This window comes from Staurois parvus, unplaced genomic scaffold (genome assembly GCF_062004578.1).
Source record: "Staurois parvus isolate SC_StPar_1 unplaced genomic scaffold, SC_StPar_1.0 ptg000941l, whole genome shotgun sequence".
Classification (NCBI taxonomy): domain Eukaryota; kingdom Metazoa; phylum Chordata; class Amphibia; order Anura; family Ranidae; genus Staurois; species Staurois parvus.
In genome coordinates, this window is record NW_028318737.1 from 1,528,889 (window position 1) to 1,552,148 (window position 23,260).

The 23,260-nt window shown below is 46.0% G+C and overlaps 1 protein-coding gene across 1 annotated transcript in view; it reads right to left on the reverse strand.

The window, feature by feature from the left end:
• Positions 1-917: 917 nt before the first annotated feature.
• LOC149441875 (uncharacterized) overlaps positions 918-23,260 on the reverse strand; it is a 36,238-nt gene continuing 13,895 nt past the window's right edge. Inside the window, exons 2-3 of the mRNA XM_089656814.1 lie at positions 22,311-22,764; positions 918-1,919 (exon numbers count right to left, since the gene is read on the reverse strand). Coding sequence (XP_089512940.1) covers positions 1,219-1,919; positions 22,311-22,764 — 1,155 coding nt within the window. The 3' untranslated portion in view covers positions 918-1,218. The remainder of the gene's footprint in view (positions 1,920-22,310; positions 22,765-23,260) is intronic.

A 23,260-nucleotide genomic window follows, 5' to 3' on the forward strand; every position in this document is an offset into this window, starting at 1 on the left:
ACCTTACTCCATCTGACACATGGGGGAGGTGCCATCAAGGCGAGGGCTCGTTATTCCATATACTATGGCAATGTCCTACCCTCCAGACCTAAAATCCATGCATGAGAGAGTTCTTGATGTGCCTCTTCCTAATGAACCCATTCATTCTCTATTGGGTTTACCATTTTCAGGAATCTCTAAGCAGTCTAAGGAATTAGCCCACCATATTTTATTGGTGCCAGATGAGTTATCTCTAAGTGTTGGCTCTCTACCCTCCCCCCTCACACTCAGCTACCTGATACTATAACATTGGTTCCAGGCATGGAGCACCTTACACCAACCCTAGGTGACCAGCTGGACCTGTTCCATAAAGTATGAGACACATGGGACCACCCGGAATACGGTTTGCCATCTCCACCTTCACCACCTCCAATGCAGGTCACCTGATCTCCCTTGGAATGACTGGTGACTGCATTGGTTTGTGGTGTGGATGGATCTGAACCTCCTTTGTCACCTCTTCCTGTATATCTTGGTTGAATATACAGATGTTGTTGTTACGTTCAGCACTTTGTTGGCTGTCAGGTATTATTATGAGACCGTGCCTGAAGGGAGAAACTAAGGGGTCCCCTTATAGAAAATGTGACAATAATTCATCCAGCCATGACAAACTCTGGCCGTAATTGAATGTAACACAGTGATTTCCTATGATCATCAGCTCCATCTAGAGACCAAAATGGGGTATGTGTCCTGAAAATAACTCAATGAGTAAAAATATCTCAATACTGCATTATGGCCACTAGATGGAGCCAAGGAAATCAGCTTGAGATAAAATACACCCAATATTCATCCCAGCTGGGTCACACACATTCAAATTGTTTTCTTTTACACAGACCTCCAAGTGTTTGTGAAATCTCCCACCACAAAATGTACTCAGAAAATGAAAGGTGATGACTCCATTTTTATTCTTCTGCTATCAATGGCCAACCCAGTCCCACACTTCATCCATGTCTTTGGGGACCTCTGATCTCCCCTATGAACTGTATCTTCCATGATGAAGATCAGCCATGGAGTATATCTGAGGTGTATATCAGGGTGTGCTTCTTCCCCACATGAGAGCTGGGATGTCCAGCAACATTCATCTAGAAGACATTTCCCGCACTCAAGGCACTAATACACCTCCAGGGTTGTGTGGGACCCCTGATGTACAGGAAGACAGGACTTCAGTGAGGAACATTTCCCTCACTCAGGAGAGGAAAGTGGCTTCTTCCCAGTGTGCAATCTCTGATGTCTGTAAAAACTGGACTTACATGAAAAACATTTCCCGCACTCAGAACAGGAATATGGCTTCTCGCCCGTGTGAGATCGTTGATGCATGTAAAGACTGGACTTACGTGAAAAACATTTCCCGCACTCAGGACAGGAAAGTGGTTTCTCTCCCGTGTGAGATCTCTGATGTCTGTAAAGACTGGACTTACATGAAAAACATTTCCCGCACTCAGAACAAGAAAATGGCTTCTCCCCCGTGTGAGATCTCTGATGCTTGTAAAGACTTGACTTCTCTGAAAAACATTTCCCACACTCAGGACAAGAAAGTGGCTTCTCCCCAGTGTGAGATCTCTGATGTCTGTAAAGATCAGACTTTTGTGAAAAACTTTTCCTGCACTCAGGACAGGAATATGGCTTTTCACCAGTGTGAAACCTCTGATGTCTGTGATAAAAGGACTTGTTTGAAAAACATTTCCCGCATTCAGAACATGAGTATGGTTTTTCCCCCGTGTGAAGCCTTTGATGTGTGACAAGATCTGATTTAAGTATAAAACATTTTTCACACTCAGAACAGGAATATGGCTTTTCTCCTGTGTGAGATCGTATGTGGACATTAAGACCATACTTAGAACAGAAACATTTCCCACACTCAAGACAGGAATATGGCTTCTCTCCTGTGTGAGATCTTATATGGACAATAAGGCAATATTTCAAGCTGAAACATTTCCCGCACTCAGGACAGGAAAAAGGCTTCCCACCAGTGTGAGATCTTTTATGAATATTAAGACCAGATTTGTAACGGAAACACTTCCCGCACTCAGGACAGGGATACGGCTTCTCCCCCGTGTGAGACCTTTTATGCACATTAAGATGGTATTTATAATAGAACCACTTCCCACACTCAGTACAGGAGAAGCTCTTCCCTGTTGGAAGGCCGGCCCAGTCCCACACAGTCTGAGGTTCCTCAGGATACGAGGAATCTGATGGCCCATCTACACTGGGTGGTGCCGGATGGACATTGGAGGGAGCCGGGTTTTCTCCTGGACTATACTGTGTGATGTCCTCATCTTCTACTTTCCAGTCTGGAGACAAAGTGAGACAATCCTCGGAGGTTTTCCTCATCTCCCGGCCATGGACTAAAATAGAAAGACAAAAAGGATTACTAGACAGGAGCTGATTGGTTCCCCAAACCAGGACTCCGCCCACATCAGGCAGCTTGATCTCTGAGGAGCTTACAATTCCATCCTCAAGGGAACTAGGAAATGGCTCCTCTGATCTCCTACCAGGTCATTTCTTTATTCATGGACCTTAGTAAGAGAGTGAGGAAACAACCAGAACTGTCTTTTATAGGAGGGACAGTGATGAGGGGATTATAGGACGAGGGTCCCCACCCCCTCTATCATTCATCGCCATCTTCCCAACACAAGAAGTACTGCACTTCCTTATTTATTCCATGATTTAGTCATGAAGAACAGCGGGGCTGAGCCCCACCAGAGGTCAGAGAGTGAGGATGGGGGGAGAACAACCAAGATGAAGACTGGACTGATCCTGAAGACCACCATCATTGGGGTATTGACTCCTCCCTCATTATCACTTTCTGTTTACGGGTCCAAAGTTGGAGGATGTTATCACATTATTATCACCATGTAAAAGTCTGTGATCCAATCAAAACACTGGATACAAAATGTCCAGCAGGTAGAAAATGGGTATACCAATGAGAGTACATATTATGTTTATATATAGCAGTGGGGGGAGGGGGAGAGCAGAAGTCAGGACTATGTAAAGTACAAGATAATGTATAACATACAGCAGATAGGACTATATAGTATCAGAATGATATATATAAGTATATATACAGTATGAGTATATAGTGCAGGGGTCAGGAGTATGTAATGTACAACATGGAGTATATAGTGCAGGGGTCAGGAGTATGTAATGTACAACATAGAGTATATAGTGCAGGGGTCAGGAGTATGTAATGTACAACATAGAGTATATAGTGCAGGGGTCAGGAGTATGTAATGTACAACATAGAGTATATAGTGCAGGGGTCAGGAGTATGTAATGTACAATATAAATTATACAGTGTAAGGGTCAGGACTCATAATATAAGTATTCAGCAATCAGTGGAAGATTAAATGTTTACTGTAAACAAGTTGCAGAGATCCCACACCGCTGCCTCCCATCTCCTGAGACTGCACTCAGTGACTTGGGTCTGAGACTATACAGACATATCCCTCCACCCGGCACAGCCAGCAGAACACAGAGCAAGTAATTGTTCTTTCAGAAATCATACTAGACCCGGATATGGGGAAAAAGATACAAGACTCATACCCCAGGCACCTAGGTCTAGTAATATCTATGGTGAAAATCCACATTTTGCTGCCAGCTGAACCCCAGAACCTCCATAAATCCAGTCTAGATACATAAATTGTGTCTGCAGCACAGAGAAGGAAGATTATCCGAGAGAAATCCAGGAATACAGGACGGGGAACACAGCTCAGGAAAGTGACCAGGGGATTACAGGCTGATATCACCCAGTCCCCGCCCTACTCTGGACCAATCAGTGAGCAGTATGGGTGGAGGAATGGATTTAGTGTTCATGACCCACCTGTGCTGATCTCTGTAGGAGTGTCCTCCTCTATAAATGTCCCCGTTATTCCATCCTCCTCCATAGACTGCTGATCATCCCTCACATACGCCTCTTCTTCTTCTGCTTTACCCTCAAATTCTATATCGATCTCCACTCTAAATCAAGGAAATGAGAGAAAATATCATCTGTAAAATGTAAGATTTATGATTGTGACATCACACAAAATCCACACATTGTCTCCACAAGTTCATGTTCTAGATGCTCCATCCCACCAACCTTGTAATAGTGAGGGATGGTGTGACCTTCCTGTGTGGAATCCGGGGAATACAGAGGACGGGGACATCTCTCTGGTGGGTTCCTGGTATTAGGTGGCTCCATCATATCCTTGTGTCCTTCTGAAAACTCCTCCATCACTCCATACTCCTCATCCTCCTCTTTATACTCTTCTTTAACATCAATATTATCATCCTCGAGGATTCCACTCTGAAAGATATAATAAAACATTCATTGTAACAAACATGCTGTGTATAAATCACAACTACCAATAATTGTCATCATCTACCTGAGGATGGTGAGGGATGGTGTGACCTTCCTGTGTGGAATCCTGGGAATACAGAGGACGGGGACATCTCTCTGGTGGGTTCCTGTAGCTGGATGACTCCACCATGGTGTCCTGGTACAGATCTTTGTGTTCTTCTAGAAGCTCTGACTCCTCCATCCCCCCATCCTCATCCTCCTCCTCTTTAACCTCAACTTTAGGATCTCTCAGGTTTCCACTCTGAATATATAATAAAAATGACATCAATGGTAACAATGCAGATAATGTACAGATCCTAATGATACTATCAGTGATTGTTCCTCATCTGCAAAATCAGAGGAGCCAAAATGTGTCCCCCGAGCAGTCATATATTTCTGTCCCCCTTGGTGGGAGTGGAGGTGACCCTGCTTTAGTCTCGGACTGAAATCGTCCAGTGGTTATCTGTTCCTGTCCTAATTTATGACGCTAGCTTTGAAATGTGCGCACATTGGAAGGGACTCACGCTGACACACAAGTTCAGTCTATGAACACTTCTAGTTTATTATAATGAGAAAGTGAACTTATATATGCAGAATGATGCGAGAGTCATGTGACAACAGCATAAGCAAAATATTAGTCTTTGATTGGTCATTTCCACACGAAAACAATCTCCGTCATGGTATAGGTGTGATCTTCTTCCATCTTATCTTATAGAGAAGAAAAACATTCCTTTGTTTCCCAAATCACACGGTGGGAGGGGGTCTGTGTGTGTGAGCAGACATTTCTTAAGCAAGGATTTCTTAACCCCTTGACGCCGACGTAACACAAATATGCGGCCTCACGGACCTACGCTTTTTTCCGTGGGGCCGCATATTTGCGTACCTGTCTTTGTGCTGGGAGCGTGCCTCTCGGCGCGCTCCCAGCACCAAGACCACGGTGTCACTGAGAGCCCCGGGTCCCGTTCTAACGATCGGGACCCGGGACTCCCGATTCCGGGTCACGTGATCGCTGTGATAGCCTCTGATTGGCTATCACAGTGATCAATCACTGTGCAGCCCGGCCCCCTTGTTTTCTCTCTCTCTATGAATGGAGAAGAGAGATACATTGTATCTCTCGAACTCCTGACATAGAGAGATAAAAAAAAGTTTGTAAAAAAAAAAAAAAAGATAAATAAATATTAAAAAATAAAAGAAAAAATAAAGAAAAATACCTAGATCAAGGTTTGATCTAGTTCAGTACCAGGGTTAGTGTTTGGGTCAAGGTCAGGGTCAAAGGTCAGGGTCAAGGTCAGGGGCAAAGGTCAGGGTCAAGGTCAGGGTCAAAGGTCAGGATTTAAAAAAAATTGGTATCAGTGTCAGTTAGTGTTAATGTCAATGACAGTGTGTTTTATATAAAGAAAAAGACAAAAACAAAATGCGCACTGTTGTTTCTGGACTGTACTCCGGGTACAAACAACAAATAACACACACATATATGGTATCGCTGCGATCATCAAGAACTGGAGAATGTATTTTGGGTTGTTCTTTGGTGGTAGGTTATGGTCGTAACAAGAAACACACAGTTAAATTTAAAAAAATGATTTTTTTTTTACTATTTTGGCCCAGTTTTCCTTTAATAATAAAAAAAAATTAGGAGCTATCCATGACCATTTACCAACAAATGAAAGCCCAATTTGTCCTGAAAAAAAACAAGGTATAATCCACCTGGATGTACAAAGTAGTTGTGACGATATGTACGGTTTTACTAACACGTCAACATTGCAGAATTGTGCTTAGGCATTTCGATTTGTTTTACCCTTAGGCGTGAAGGGGTTATAGCACCACAAAGCCCAGCAGGCAGAAAATATTCACACAACATATGTATTAAAGTATAAAAGTAAATATTTATAAAACTTATAGAAATAGTGTATATATATATATTCAATAGGAAACGAAATAGGCATTTTACCAAATCCATCACAGTCCCCCCTTAAAATGACTATTTTCCTCTGTCCCTATAAGACCTCGCTCATCTGTCCTTATGTACCTTGGAACTCTTTTATGCTGCACGTTAGACAGGGGAAGACTATTTCATCACCTCCCTTGCCACAGACTTTGTACATAAGGAAGTCAGATGCTATCCCTACAAAATTGTGAGATTACTGTTGGTGGGGAGGGACCGTAATGGGGTGTAAGGTTTTTCTTCATCTATCATGTGGGGATCCTTTTGCTCCTGGTTCAGGAAGATAGGTGTTCTGTTGTCTACAGCTTTGCTCATCAATTTCCTCACACATGGTATAACACAGCATACAACCAGGACCAGGAGAATCAGAATTATTAATACAGTTACCCCTATTTGGACAAGTATCTTTTGCCACCCACTCATCCAACTGAAATATTGATCCCAAGGGTCTGTGATACCTGAGTTCTTCTTCAACTCAACTGACAGATCTTCCAATTTCTTTATAGACAGAGTAACCTTACCATTCGGGCCAGTATTGTCAGGAATATATGTACAACAGGTTCCGGTTCCTTCTATCATTTTACAGATACCTCCTTTTTCTGCTAAAATCATGTCCAGAGCCATCCTATTCTGGAATGTCATGTAGGATGTAGGGGCTAACTGGTCAACGATTCCTTGAAGGGCATCCCTGGTGTAATTCACAAACCTCTGTTGGTTGTAGTATATGTAATTTATCTAATCTACATTTTTATTAACAGCTATCATGGGAATCAGGGATTCAAAGCCTTCTTTTACTTGATCTCTGGCTTTAAATTTATTAGGCACCCCCCTTGGGACTCCAGTGGCATCTACAGTTGCAAGAAAAAGTATGTGAACCCCTTGGGATTACGTGGAGTTTTGCATGAATTGGGCATAAAATGTGTTCTGAACGTCATCTAAGTCACAACAATAGAAGAACACAGTCTGCTGAACATAATACTACACAAACATTAGATGTTGCCATGGTTTAATTGCACATAACATGTAAACATTCATAGTGCAAGGAGGAAAAAGTATGTGAACCTTTGGACTTAATAACTGGTTGACCCTCCTTTGGCAGCAATAACCCCAACCAAACGTTTCCTGTAGTTGCAGATCAGACCTGCACAACGATCTGGAGTCATTTTGGACCACTCCTCTTCACAAAACTGTTTCAGTGTAGCAATATTCTTGGGATGTCTGGTGTGAATCGCTCTCTTAAGGTCATGCCACAGCATTTCAATGGGGTTGAGGTCAGGACTCTGACTGGGCCACTCCAGAAGGCGTATTCTGTGCTGTTGCAGCCATTGTTTTGTTGAATTACTTGTATGCTTTGGGTCATTGTCCTGTTGCATCACCCATCCTCTGCGGAGCTTCAGTTGGCGGACAGATGGTCGTACGTTTTCCTGCAAAATGTCTTGATAAACTCTGGAATTCATTTTCCCATCAATGACAACAATCCGTCCAGGCCCTGAGGCAGCAAAGCAGCCCCAAACCATGATGCTCCCTCCGCCATGTTTCACAGTGGGGATGAGGTTTTGATGTTGGTGTGCTGGGCCTTTTTTTCTCCACACATAGTGTTGTGTGTTCTTCCCAAACAACTCAATCTTGGTTTCATCTGTCCACAGTATATTTTGCCAGTAGTGCTGTGGAACATCCAGGTGCTCTTTTGCAAACTTCAAACGTGCTGCAATCTTCTTTTTGGACAGCAATGGCTTCCTCCGTGGTGTCCTCCCATGTACTCCATTCTTGTTTAATGTTTTCCTTATTGTAGATGTGTCAACAAAAATGTTAGCATGTGCCAGAGATTTCTGTAGGTCTTTAGCTGACACTCTGGGATTCTTCTTTACCTCATGCAGCATTCTGCGCTGTGCTCTTGCAGTCATTTTTACAGGACGGCCACGCCTAGGGAGAGTAGTAACAGTGCTAAACTTTCTCCATTTGTAGACAGTCTGTCTTACCGTGGACACATGGACATCAGGGCTTTTGGAGATACTTTTGTAACCCTTTCCAGCTTCATGCATGTCAACAATTCTTGATCGTAGGTCTTCTGAGAGCTCTTTTCTGCGAGGCATGGTTCACATCAGACAGTGCTTCTTGAAACCAGTCAACCCAAAACAGGTGTCAGGAACACATCCAATATCATCACACTGATTGGAGTCAAGGTTGGCTCACTCCTGGCTCCAATTAGCTCTGGGAGAAGTCATTAAGCTAGGGCCTCACATACTTTTTCCTCCCTGCACTGTGAATGTTTACATGTCATGTGCAATTAAATCATGGCAACATCTAATGTTTGTGTAGTATTATGTTCAGCAGACTGTGTTCTTCTATTGTTGTGACTTAAATGACGTTCAGAGCACATTTTATGCCAAATTCATGCAAAACTCCACATAATCCCAAGGGGTTCACATACTTTTTCTTGCAACTGTACATACACATGTGGGTCAAAACTGCCAGAAGGAGCTTTTCGCTTCCTCCTACGGCCAGACATTGGGTCAGGGGTATTTTCTGCTAGGATGTGGAGAGGCATAATGACCTTTGCAAGGGCACACTCACCAGTCCAAATCTCTTCCAATCTGGTTCTAATCTTTTGGTCCCCAGTAATCATCCATGACACATATGTATACCTGGTCACTACTATTGAAACATGCTCGTTGTGTCAAGATCATATAGATTATGGTCATAGCACCACATGGGATCTATACTACAGAAATCAAAGGTGTAAATAGCTACATGAGTGTTGGATGAGTTGTACCAAAATATAGTGGTGTCACCTATTTCGGTGATATCCACCTGTTGAGCCTCTGTCAGACTCATTAGAAAAAGGATATACAACATAGTTGTATGGTGTAGATGACGCCTTTCCCTCAGGGTTCGGGACTTTCTTGCAGTGGGAGGCGTGTATCCAAGTGTTCTTCCCGGCCACCTTGTCAGAAGGGGCTGTGGTCAGCAGAACTTGGAATGGACCATCATATCTTGGCTCAAGGGAATGTTTCCTCATAAATGTCTTTACTAATACCCAATCTCCGGGTATTAGGCTGTGAGTTCCTGTATCTGACTCAGAATCTGGAATGGAGAAAACACTTGGACATGGATACGGGTTATTCACGTGATAATACAGTCACATAATCAGTTAACACATCAGACTGTAATTGCAACTGTTGTGGAAAATAACAGCCAAGTCTGGGGGCTGAGCTAAACAAAATCTCATAAGGGGATAGGGAGTGTTCTCTCTTGGTGTGTATCTGACACTAAATAGGGCAATAAACAGACTGTCTGGCCAACTCATGCCAGTCTCTTGGGCTACTTTTAGCATTCTTTCTACTTTCCCACTACTTTGGGGGTGATAGGGGGTATGGAACGCCAGAGTGACTCCTAATGCCGCCCATATTTCTTTGGTTACTGAAGCTGTGAAAGCGGGGCCCTGGTCACTCTCTATCACCTCTGGAAGCCCATATCTGCATACAACCTCAGTGAGGAGTTTCTTCGCAGTTGTTTTAGCAGTCATGTTAGTTACAGCAAAGGCCTCTGGCCAACTGGAAAACATGTCCAACACCACTAGGGTGTACTCAACCACCCACTCTTTGGCATCTGGATATGATCAATTTGTATCCTATGAAAAGGGTATAGGGGTTTGGCCAAGTACTTCTGTGGCGTCTTCTCTGTGCGTCCCGGATTGCATTTTGCACAGATGGCACATGTTCTGCAAAAATTGTTCGTCAATGTGGTAATTCCAGGCGCTATATAGTACTTGTTGATGAGAGAGTTCATGAGGCTCTTTGACAGATGGGCTGCTCCGTGTGCCCACTGGACTACAGCTGGAAACATATTCTTGGGTAAACAAAGTCTCTTGTTGCACTCAAACAGACCGTCTTTGAGAATAGCTCCTCTCTGTCTCCAGCTTTCTTTTTCTTCTGGACTTGCTGCTTCTTGGAGTTCCTTGAGGTAGTTTCTGTCCACAGGTAAGGTCTGTAAGGTGAATATTGGTTCCCACTCTCCGGTCACCTCTCCTTCCATTTCTGGTGGTCCCATGGCCGCTTGTTTTGCCGCCAAATCTGCCAGATTATTGCCTTTGGCTTCTGAAGAGTTTAATTTCCCATGAGCTTTTACCTTCAGAATAGCCACTTGAATGGGTAGAAGGAGTGCTTCCAGCAGTCGTCCAATGGCTGCTCCATGTCTTATGGACGTACCTGCCGCAGTCATAAATCCTCTTGCCTTCCATATGGGTCCAAAGTCATGGGCCACCCCAAAGGCATATCTGGAGTCTGTGTAGATATTGGCCCTTTTTCCTTCCATCATCTGGCATGCTGTTGTGAGTGCTTGAAGTTCAGCTCCCTGTGCAGATATTGCTGGCGATAGGGCTCTTGCCTGTAGGACTGTGTCTGCAGTAGTGACCGCAAATCCTGTATAATATTTGCCTCCATCGTCTGCATATCTGGAACCATCAACAAAGAAAGTGAAGTCTGGATCCTGCAGAGGTGTTTCACTCACTGTGGGGAGATGGAAGGTTTCCATTTTCATCACTTCAAGACAATTATGAGGCTCAGTGGCTCTATCATCCTCTCCACTTTCTGCTTTACCTTCATTACCCCCCTCAGCAATTGGGAGGAGAGTGGCCGGATTCAGGGTTTGGCAACATAGGAGAATGACTGTCAGGAATCTAGGAATGACCAGAAAGGTGTGGACTGACACAGGGAAACGCAGGTCTCAGGTACAGTATAATACAGTTTATTATTAGCCACCCAAATATATATATATATATATATATATATATATATATATATATATATATATATAAACGCACAGTGAACAAACCAACCTTCCAACGAAGCAGGAACACAGGCGTAGTCAGGGCTGGAGAGGTGGAACGGTCAGGCCAGCCGTAGGGTTCTGTAATGACCGTTTGGTGGTACCTCTAGTGGTCCCCAGGACAGGATTCCCCAGGGCGTCAAGTCTAAGTCCCAGTCTGCTTATTCACCAGGGCCCCTGATGGTGGGGATGGACTTGGAGCAGACAGGAACCAGGTCGCGGCCCCTGAGTACACCTGCTAGTGGTAGAGGGGTCCGCCAGAGGTATGTGCAGGTACGGCTGGATCCGTGCAGGATGGATGGATGGCAGAGTAGTTAGCGTGGTCAGACAGGCCAAGTCAGCAACGTGCGGGCAGCAAGGTACCAAAAGGAGCAGGCAGAGAATGGTCAAGGTCACAAGCCGGGTTCAGTAACTCACGGACAGCGTGGTACAGGGGATCAGGCAGAAGGATGGTCAGGCAAGCCAGGGGTTCAACAGGAGACAGTCAGCAGAGGTCAGAATCAAGCCGGGTCAGCAACGAAGCAGGAACACAGGATACCAGGTACAGAGGCTCATGGGAAAACATACACCAAGGCCCAGAGCACAGGCCTGGTCATGGCTTAAATACACCTTTCTGCAATCAGCCCCAGGTTTGCTGATTGCACGTGTGAGCTTCTGGCTGCTGAGAGCACCCGCTGGTCAGCTCTGGTACTGCAGCCCACACGGCAGGCGAGTCCCACCACCAGTGCTGAGTCCATTCCTGACAATGACGTTATCAGGAAGTTGGAGGGAACACTGTAGTCTAAGATGCCTCGTTGTGGACAAATGTTTAGGTTGGACTTGGTTTAAAATGGCAGCAATGTCATGCGGCGCCAGAAGAACAAGTTCATGTCCCAGTACGATATCAGAGGTCTGCACGCAGACACGACGGTGCTCCTCTAGCCACTGGGTCTAAACGGCATTAGTAGCCTATGGATTGTAGGCAGTCTCCATGGGACTGGGCCAATACTCCTGTGCCATGGCCTTGGCGTTCAGACATGAACAGTTTGAAAGGTTTCTCGTAGTCTGGTAGAACCAGGGCTGGGGCTGAAGAAAATAAGCGTTTCAGAGCCAAAAAAAAAGTTGGAGTCGGCCTCTTCGGACAGATGGAAGGGCTCAGACTTGAGAGCATCGTAGAGTGGTTGCATAAACCAAGAAACATCAGGAATCCATGACCTGCAGTAGGATATGAGGCCAAGAAAGGCATGGAGTGGCTTCTGGCCTAAAGGGAGTGTCAAGTTCTGGATGGCCTTAACTCTTTCCTCCGTAAGATGCCTTGTTCCATGTGAGAGGCGGTGGCCCAAGAATACGACTGTTGTAGAGCACCATTGCAACTTCGGTTTAGAGGCCTTACAGCCTTGGTGTGCCAAGTAACATAGTAAACTCTCTGAGGCTTCTTCAGCCGTGGGCAGGTCATCAGCACAGAGGAAAAGTCATCCACATATTGAAGAAGGACCACTGCCAAATGTTCCTTTTGCCACGTGCCCAGTATGGTGGTCATGGCTTTGGCAAACTGGCTCAGGGAATTTTGCGCCCCCTTGTGGCATAACTGCCCAGGTGTATTGCTGCCCCTCATGGATAAAAAACGAAGAAATATCTGCAGGGAAGATACACGGTGAAATACTTTGCTGTTGGAGATACCCCTGTGAGTAAAGTGTGGGGATTTGGAAAGATAGGTGTCTCTAAGACAGTGGCTTCATTCACTGCTCGGAGGTCCTGTACCATCCTGTACTTCTCTGGTTCTCCTTTGGGTGTCTTCTTTTTTTTTATCGGGAACAAAAATGTATTACATGGAGAGGTACAAGGTATGAGTGCACCATTTGCCACAAGGGACTTGATCTGCTTTGAAATGGCCTTGGGTTGCGCTGGTTTCAGTGGGTACTGTGGTTTTCTGGGTAGGGGAGCTCCAGGCTTCAGTTCCACCATAATTGGGGGTACCTTTTAAACGTCCAATATCTTCGGGTCCTGTGGACCATAGACAACTTGGGATTCTGCTCAGCACATCCGGTGCTACGTAGAATGTACCATTGACTTGTAAGACCGGACACACTGGGTAGAGGCGGCTCACTCGAGGCATTGGCCTTCCATTTGTCTAATTTGGTGTACCAATATGGCCGCCTCCAGGAAGTGTACTGGGCTGGGCAGGAAGGGACAAAGCAGGAGCAGCAGGATGGCTGCCATCAGGAAGTGTACTGGGCTGGGCAGGAAGGGACAAAGCAGGAGCAGCAAGATGGCTGCCATCAGGAAGTGTACTGGGCAGGGCTGGGGTGGTGGGCATAAAGTAGGCGTTAGATGAAGGGCAGGGCTGGGGTGGTGGGCATAAAGTGGGCGTTAGATGAAGGGCAGGGCTGTCCCTCCCCTCCTCCACCCCACATTCCAACATAGGGCGGTGGTTTTAGCACACTTCCAATTACAATTTTGTGATACACATACATTATACAATCGCCTTTTTCTTGAATTTCTTCTAACTATCCTTTATGCAACGCTTTTACAGTTTTTTTACCAAGCTTCTGTCACGTTCAGCAAACCTTTATCACATAACATTCCTCTCTGTTCCTACAATGATTTATGCCAGTCCTGACCTTAAGCTTACAAACTTTCGCTACTTTAGATAACTTTTTAACTGCTTCACTTCCTTCACACCTCTTCACAATATGACATGCCAGTAATCCTTTTCAATATTTAACACATTAATGGTACACATAAACAGTTTTTTTTTTTTTTCTCTGTAGCAATACCTGTTCTGTCCACTACTCTTTGTGGATAACTTTGGCTACATTATACCAAGCTTCTTGCTGCCTTCAGCAAAATTCTTTGTCAACTAAGACATCTTTCTTCTCCTTTTTTTTTTTTTCTTCGCCATTCTTTTGGCTGTAAACGACCCCCCTTATCTGTGATTCCACATACTTTCACTAACTTAACTAATCCCTTAACATACTGCTCCCCCTCCCTCTGTGCAACCAGGTCACGTGCTAACATTCCTTTCTAGGGGTCTTATCAGCGTCTGACCCATCTCCTCCTGTCTCTGGTCCTTCCTAACAAAAATCTAAGACACTTCACAGGCTGCTGTCCAGACTTTCCTTAACCCTTAACAAACCCCAACCTTCTGTTATGAACGGCAAACATTAACTCACAGACACACATTTAGGACATAACATATCAGTCTATCTTGGTGGGCTATGAGTACAGATCACTGAGTAAATCTTCGTAACCCACACAAACACAGTTACGGCACCCCGCTGTCACACTACAGTGACGTGTAACCCGACACCTCCTCTCTTGTGGTCAACACACAAGGTTACCACACACCCAAGAGAAATTATGTGTCAAAACCCTCAGTAGGTCCACTCCTCTTCCACCTCAAGACTGATACATAAAAACACATAACAGAGACCCAGGTAACAGATAAGCACATGCAGGTATATTTAAATAAACTCAGGGCAAGCAAGGTTACCTGCCTTTAGTGACCTTTAGCAGCCGTACTAGGCACAGGTATGAATCAACAACAAAGACAGGATAAGCAATGGTAAGATAGCAAAATATATCTTACCATGCTCCAGAGGCGATCAATCTCCGGCCTGTCCAGTTTGACTGACAGCTAATGCCCTTTTCATGTCAGCTGGCTGCAGGTTCATTACTCAGTTCCCGGGTTTCTTGGCACCAATTGTTTTAGTCACGGACTGAAATCGTCCACTGCTTATCTGTTCCTGTCCTAATTTATGATGCTAGCTTTGAAATGTGCGCACATTGGAAGGGACTCATGCTGACACACAAGTTCAGTCTATGAACACTTCTAGTTTATTATAATGAGAAAGTGAACTTATATATGCAGAATGATGCGAGAGTCATGTGACAACAGCATAAGCAAAATATTAGTCTTTGATTGGTCATTTCCACACGAAAACAATCTCCGTCATGGTATAGGTGTGATCTTCTTCCATCTTATCTTATAGAAAGAAAAACATTCCTTTGTTTCCCAAATCACATGGTGGGAGGGGGTCTGTGTGTGTGAGCAGACATTTCTTAAGCAAGGATTTCTTAAAGTACCACAAAGCCCAGCAGGCAGAAAATATTCACACAACATATGTATTAAAGTATAAAAGTAAATATTTATAAAACTTATAGAAATAGCGTATATATATATATTCAATAGGAAACAAAATAGGCATTTTACCAAATCCATCACCCCCCCACTTACAACCCGTGTCCCCCTCCTCACCCCATTCATCCTTCCTTCCCCTCATCACTGAACTGTCCCCACCTTTATCCTCTGTCCTTCTCCCTTCCCCCTCTTCAGCCCCATTTTGATCTCACTCACTCTTCCTCGTTATCACCTCCCCACCCCATCACCCTTTTCAGCTCCCAGTCCCCCACTTCACCATCGTTTCCCTCCTTCATCCCCTCCTCATCTCCCCATCCACCTATCACCTTCCCATCCCCCTCTTCTCCTTTCCAGCTTTTTGTCCCTTATTCACTTCCCCCTTCTACACCCTCCTTACCCCCTCCTTGCTGCTCCAGTCACCTCCTCCTCACCCTCTCTTCTCTCTCACCTCCTTTTCCTCCTCCTCACCTCCTCTTCTCCCTCCTCTCTCTCCTCACCCCTCTTCATCCTCTGTCCCTCTTCTCCCTCCTCACCCCCTCTTCTCCCTCCTCACCCCCTATCCCTCATCCTCACCCCCTCTTCTCCCTCCTCACCTCCTTTTCCTCCTCCTCACCTCCTCTTCTCCCTCCTCTCTCTCCTCACCCCTCTTCATCCTCTGTCCCTCTTCTCCCTCCTTGCCCCCTCTTCTCCCTCCTCGCTCCATATTCTCCCTCCTTGCACCCTCTTCTCTCTCCTCACCCCTCTTCTCCCTCCTCACCCCCTTTTCTCCCTCCTCACCCCCTATCCCTCCTCCTCACCCCCTATTCCTCCTCCTCACCCCCTCTTCTCCCTCCTCACCCCCTCTTCATCCTCTGTCCCTCTTCTCCCTCCTCACATCTCTTCATCCTCTGTTCCTCTTCTCCCACCTCCCCTCTTTTCATCCTCTGTCCCTCCTCACCCCCTAATCCCTCCTCCTCACCCCCTCTTCTCCCTCCTCACCCCCTATTCCTCCTCCTCACCCCCTCTTCTCCCTCCTCACCCCCTATTCCTCCTCCTCACCCCCTCTTCTCCCTCCTCACCCCCTATTCCTCCTCCTCAGCCCCTCTTCTCCCTCCTCACCCCTCTTCATCCTCTGTCCCTCTTCTCACCCCTCTTTGTGCAGTGCTCCAGGCTGTGTGAATACACGTGGCTATATATTGCCTCCTGGCTGCCTGTCAACAGCTCTATGAAAATTGATCCACCACGGATCACTCTTCAGAGGGATGGTAAGGTCTGCTGAACATGTAAATAAGCCCTAAAAGCTGTCCAGATAACCAAATCCATAAATGCTGCCAGTGATGAACGAGACCTCGGTGTCTGTCTGTATTGTGGTCAATCTTCCTGTGTGTAGTTATCACATCTGATTGTACAATAGATCATCAATATGCTTCTTCTAGAGTCACAAGCTTTTCAAACGAATGCCCCGCCCCTAATTAAAGTGCATTCTCCACCCATGATGGTTTGCTGGACACAGAGAAAAAGAAGGTGTCCCTAGAAATTTATATGGAATGTTGGCTACTATGTAAAGGGGTCACCTCCACTCCCACCAAGGGGGGGATATCTGACTGCCTAGTCCAGCCTTCCTCAGCTAGGGGTCCTCCAAAGGTTTCTCGGGGCTTCTTAGACAAATAGGATTTTTGGTTGACCTGTAAAAGCCATTTGTTGGGGTACATGACGGGACACACAGCATCTTATTACATCCCTACTATCCTGCACCACCTACAGGTGATTGGACACCGGAACAACACACAGGAAGTCCCCTTGTAGTGCGTGACTCTTATGTAGTTCAGGTAGATATCACGGTTCACTGCTCTTTTTTAGGAATTTAACTAGCAAGGCCTAACTAAATAGAAAGGAAAACTTAGAAAAATATAATTAAAAAGTCATTGTAAAAATATAAACTTTGCCTACCTTAAAAGTGCACAGTGTCTGTCAGTAGAGCAGTGAATGTGTTAGTAGAGCAGTGAATGGTGTCAGTCAGAGCAGTGAATGGTGGCAGTATGGCAGAGGATGATGGCAGTAGAGCAGTGAACGTGTCAGTACAGCAGTGAACGTGTCAGTAGAGCAGTGAATGGTGTCAGTCAGAGCAGTGAATGGTGGCAGTATGGCAGAGGATGATGGCAGTAGAGCAGTGAACGTGTCAGTAGGGCAGTGAATGGTGTCAGTCAGAGCAGTGGATGGTGGCAGTATGCCAGAGGTTGATGGCAGTAGAGCAGTGGATGGTGGCAGTAGAGCAGAGGATGGTGGCAGTATGGCAGAGGATGATGGCAGTAGAGCAGTGGATGGTGGCAGTATGGCAGAGGATGATGGCAGTAGAGCAGAGGATGGTGTCAGTAGGCAGCGGATGGTGTCAGTAGTTTTTAATTTTAAATTATATTTTTTACAACTTTATTTTTTTTTTATTAGTTTTTACCATTTTATTTTTGTGGTTTTATTTTAACAACTCTGTTGTGGAATGATTGTTCATTCACAAACTGAAGCATAGCAAATACAGTTTACTATGTCTCAGTTATGAATGAACACAGCGAGTGATCAGCGCTCCCAATCATCATCTGGAAGATCATCCACAGCAGCCGGTGGGGAATGAGAGGATGAGAAGTCAACAGCACTGATGGAGAGCACACAGAGTGGCCAGGCAGAAGAAGGAAGGGGACAGGAGGAACATTGGGGGCTGCATTTACTGGAACCAATCCCCTTTCCTCAGGTAGCAGCTGACTGCCAGCTTGAGGGAGAAGCTGGCTTTCATCTGCAGCGTGAGGAGAAGGGATTGGTTCCAGTAAATGCAACCCCTACTCCTGTGCAGGTCCAGAAGGCCAGCAATGAAGGGATGCAATCTACCCATCACCTACCTCTGGTCAACAGGTAAATCATAATCAACGGGTTGCCAATCACCTCTGAACGAAGAACTGACTCCTCCAGAGACAAATGCTGGCAGCTGAGGAAAGTCCACCCTGAAAACTTCTATTTCTGGAGGGTGCATGGCTACTAGAGCAGGAACACAAAGAACCGGACATCTGGGGCCTCTCTAATGAATTACATATGCCCAGCCATGGTGTTATCTAAGTGGGCCCTCACAGGGACCTTCAGTCATGTCAACCAATGCAGGAAAACAAGACTAAGCACCCCCACTATCAGAGCATTGGAAGCAGCAACCCCACCTACAACAACCAAGTCTTGTGGTAATAAAAAGGGAGAAAGCAATCTCAAAGACAACCAACAGTCCAGAATCTAATGATTGTGACCTCCCATTCCACGCCATCAGGACATTTCATAGTAAAGGTCTGGAATAGCATTGGGGAAAAGGTAACCTACTTCCCAAGACCCTCGGGTAAAATCCAATGAAGGAAACCTTACCAGTGACCTGAACAAAGTCACCTGAGCCTACCCGGGAGGAAGAACCACTCTCACCTGGGCAGACTTCAGGGACAGGTCCCAAAATTCCAATCAGGAGTAACAAAGTGAGCCTGGAGTAGCGCACCCAAAATGGAGAACCCAACCAATCTCTGAGTGGGCATCAGGGGAGACTCATTGAGGAGAATTTACTAAAACTGGTGCAGCTGTGCATAGTAACCAATCAGCTTCTAGGTTTTACTGTCAAAGCTTTATTGAACAAGCTAAAATTAGAAGCTGATTGGTCACTATGGACAGCTGCACCAGATTATGTGTACGCCAGTATAAAGTAAATCCCCTCCCAGTATGTTCCAATAAAAGAGTAGAGAAGTAAGTCATCCATGTACCCTACAATAGGAATACCCAGAGTCCATTAAAAGACCCAGAATCAGAGCCAAGACCCTAGTGAACCTCTGGGAATCAGGAATTGTGGACAGGTCAAACGGTAAGGACACAAACAGGAGATAACATTCCTCCATCATAAATGTCAGGGATCTCTGGAAAAGGAAAGAAACAGGAAGTTGGCCCCCTTTATGTCCACCGATGCCCGGAAGACTCCCAGCTGGAGAGAGCGTATCACTAGATACACAAATTCCATCTAGAACTTCCACTCATGAAGAGAGCTGTCACAATGACTTCAGATCCAGAATGAGAATCTGAATCTCCTCTCCTTTAGGCGCACCCTGAAAACTCATCTCTTCAGGGAAGCCTACCCCACCCCCTGCTAACTTGCCGACCTCCTCCACTCTTCCTACCACTCCATCCCCCACAGCTATCTCCTCCTGTACCACCATCCCCTCCCTCCTAGATTGTAAGCTCCAAAGAGCAGGGCCCTCGATCCCCTCATGTTTTGCATTGTATTGGTATTGTTCTGTCACATGTTCTGTCCCCCTTTGTAATGTACAGCGCTGAGCGAACTATTGGCGCTTTATAAATACTGTATAATAATAATAATGAGATGACCATCACCGTTTGGTATTGAAACCATAGAAGGTTTGAGCCTAAAGTAGGAACCTCTTGTCCTCTGTGAAATCACTCCCTGAAACAAATGAAGATCACGAGTTTGTGAAGGAACAAATCTGTTATGCAGAATGAAGGGAAAAGGTGAGGAGCAGAAAGGCTCAGAATTCCAACTCATAGTCGGGCCCCACCATGCTCAGGTGAGTGGAGTGGAGGTGCCTCTTCAACTGAAGTCTCTTGTTTAGCTGGAGTGAATTCTCAGGACTCCTAATGGAAATGGGGACTGCAAAGGAAAGCATGAAACTTGAAAGCAGCAAATGAAACCTTTTTGTTGAAGTAGAAGGAGCAGCAGATTGTTGGAAATGTGAGCTTTCCCTACCCTCTGACAGCCCCAGAGTGGCCCCTCTTCCTGATAACTTCTGAATAGAGTAACTTTTGGTTGAGATCAGAGATTGCCGGCTCTACTGGAAGCATACACCCTCTCTGAGTGAACTCGCTCTCCCTGGGGCATTGCAGAGTCCATGGAGGAGAAGTCTTTCCCTGACCCACTTCCAGTATAAATGTCATCTGGCTCTTGCTTCCTCCATCAGGTCCCTTCCATAACAGGAAGAGAGGTGAAAGGGAACACGTGTTTGTGACCTAAAAGGTCCAACCGGCACCAATCCCAAAAGCTATGCTATCCCTTAACCAAGCAAATATAGATTCTTCCATAATCACACAGGAATCGGAGGCAAGATATCCCTAGAGGTTGCAGAAATACCTGATAGGTGATTAGAGTCAGAGTCCCAAAAAGGAGACCTTGACCCGACCTTTCTGCCCTCTAGTAGGCCCTGCTGACCCATATAATATGACCAACAATCCAGCGATCCTGGTCCGCTGAGAAGGCACTGTGCCCTGGTTACCCCAGTTGATCACTCACCCAGCCTACCAGTGCCCATAGCCACTCCCAATCATGAAGGTGTGTGCTGGTGCTGCCCCCAAGAACCTTGTGACCAGTCATTGTGTCTACCTGTAGGAGTCATCCAGGCTGCAACCATGTACATCTGGGGTGTGTGGGCCTGTGGGGGAGAACACTGCCAGCTGCTTACAGCATTTGGAGACTCTCCATGAATACTCTGCATGTATGGATGTGCTGCCTGACATGGAAACAGGCACAAGCACCACCTCACTTCTGTCATCCTCGCCTACACTGCATATATACGCTTGCAGCCCAACGTCCAGACAAGGTGGAGGACAAAGAACTTCGACTACCACAGTAGATGCCAAAAGTCTGCCGGGCCTTTCAGAGCACCACTTCCACTATGTAGTGCTCCTGTGGCCTGAGGAGGCACCTAACAATGCAAGAGGGTAGCACCATCTAGTGTTCATGAATTGGCAATAGTACAGCAGTGCCTCATTATTGCCACTAGATGGAGCTAATGACTATAGGAAATCACTATATGAAATAAAATACGGCCAATATTCATCATGCCTAGGCAAAGGTGTGTCATATTCATTCAACAACCGCATGTCAAATCACTCACAAACACATGCAGGCTTCATCTTCGCAACATTGCCAAGATCCGCTCCTTCCTCACCCCAGACACCACCAAACTTCTAGTACACTCCCTCATCATCTCACGCCTTGACTACTGCAACTCCCTCCTCACTGGCCTACCCAAGTGCAGGCTCTCCCCGCTCCAGACCATCCTGAACTCAGCTGCCAGACTCATCCACCTTACCACCCGCTCCACCTCTGCCACCCCCCTCTGCCTCTCCCTCCACTGGCTCCCGATTGCCCAACGCATCAAATTTAAACTCCTAACCCTGACCTACAAAGCCGTTCACAACACTGCCCCTGACTACCTCACCAACCTGATCACCAGGTACCACCCTACCCGTACCCTTCGCTCCTCACAGGACCTCCTTCTATCCTGCTCCCTGGTCTCCTCCTCCCATGCACGACTGCAGGACTTCTCCAGGTCCTCCCCCATCCTCTGGAACTCACTGCCCCAATCCATCAGACTGTCGCCTTCTCTATTCACATTCAGGCGCTCCCTCAAAACCCATCTCTTCAGGGAAGCCTACCCCACCCTCACCTAACGGCCATCCTCCCTCATTCCTCCTACCACTTCATTCCCCTCAGCCACTTCCTACTGTACCTTTACCCCCTCCCTCCTAGATTGTAAGCTCGTAAGAGTAGGGCCCTCTTACCCCTCGTACGCTGTCTGTTTTTGTTGTACTGTGCCATGTATTGTCCCCCCTATTGTACAGCGCTGAGCAAACCCTTTGGCGCTATATAAACTCGCAGTAATAATAATAACAAGTAAAAATTAAAAGGCCTGTAAATAGTTACAAAACTTAACACCACAAAATGTACTCAGCCAATGACAGGGCAGGACTCCATTTTTATTCTTCTTCTGACATAAATGGCCAACCCGGTCCCACACTTCATCCATGTCTTTGGTGACCTCTGATCTCCTTATGGACTGTTTCTTCCATGATGAAGATCAACCATGGAGTATATCTGAGGTGTATATCAGGGTGTGCTTCTTCCCCACATGAGAGCTGGGATGTCAAGCGACATTCATCTAGAAGACATTTCCCACACTCAAGGCACTAATACACCTCCAGGGTTGTGTGGGACCCCTGATGTACAAGAAGACAGGACTTCAGTGAGGAACATTTCCCTCACTCAGGACAGGAAAGTGGCTTCTCACCCGTGTGAGATCTCTGATGTCTGTAAAGATTGGACTTATCTGAAAAACATTTCCCGCACTCAGGACAGGAATACGGCTTCTGTCCCGTGTGACACCTTTGATGTTTGTAAAGACTGAACTTGTCTGAAAAACATTTCTCGCACTCAGGACAGGTATATGGCTGCTCCCTTGTGTGAGATCTCTGATGTGTATAAAGATTAGACTTTACTGAAAAACATTTCCCGCACTCAGCACAGGAATAAGGCTTCTCCCCCGTGTGAGATCTCTGATGTGTGTAAAGAGTAGACTTCTGTGAAAAACATTTCCCGCACTGGGGACAGGAATATGGCTTCTCCCCCGTGTGAGACCTTTGATGTTTGCAAAGACTGAACTTGTCTGAAAAACATTTCCCGCACTCAGGACAGGAATGTGGCTTCTCCCCCGTGTGAGACCGCCGATGTTTGTAAAGATTGGACTTCCGTAAAAAACATTTCCCGCACTCAGGACAAGAATATTTCCTCTCCCCCTTGTGCAATTTCCGATGTGTGTAAAGACTGGAATTGTCTGAAAAACATTTTCCACACTCAAGACAGGAATACGGCTTTTGCCCCGTATGCGAACTCTGATGTCTGTAAAGATTGGACCTTTGTGAAAAACTTTTTTTGCATTCAGGACAAGAATACGGCTTCTCTCCTGTGTGAGATCTTTTATGCACGTTAAGTTTGGATTTGAAATGGAAACCCTTCCCGCACTCAGTACAGGAGAAGCTCTTCCCTGTTGGAAGGCCGGCCCGGTCCCGCACAGTCTGAGGTTCCTCAGGATACGAGGAATCCGATGGTCCATCTACACTGGGTGGTGCCGGATGGACATTGGAGGGAGCCGGGTTTTCTCCTGGACTATACTGTGTGATGTCCTCATCTTCTATTTTCCAGTCTGGAGACAAAGTGAGACAATCCTCAGAGGTTTTCCTC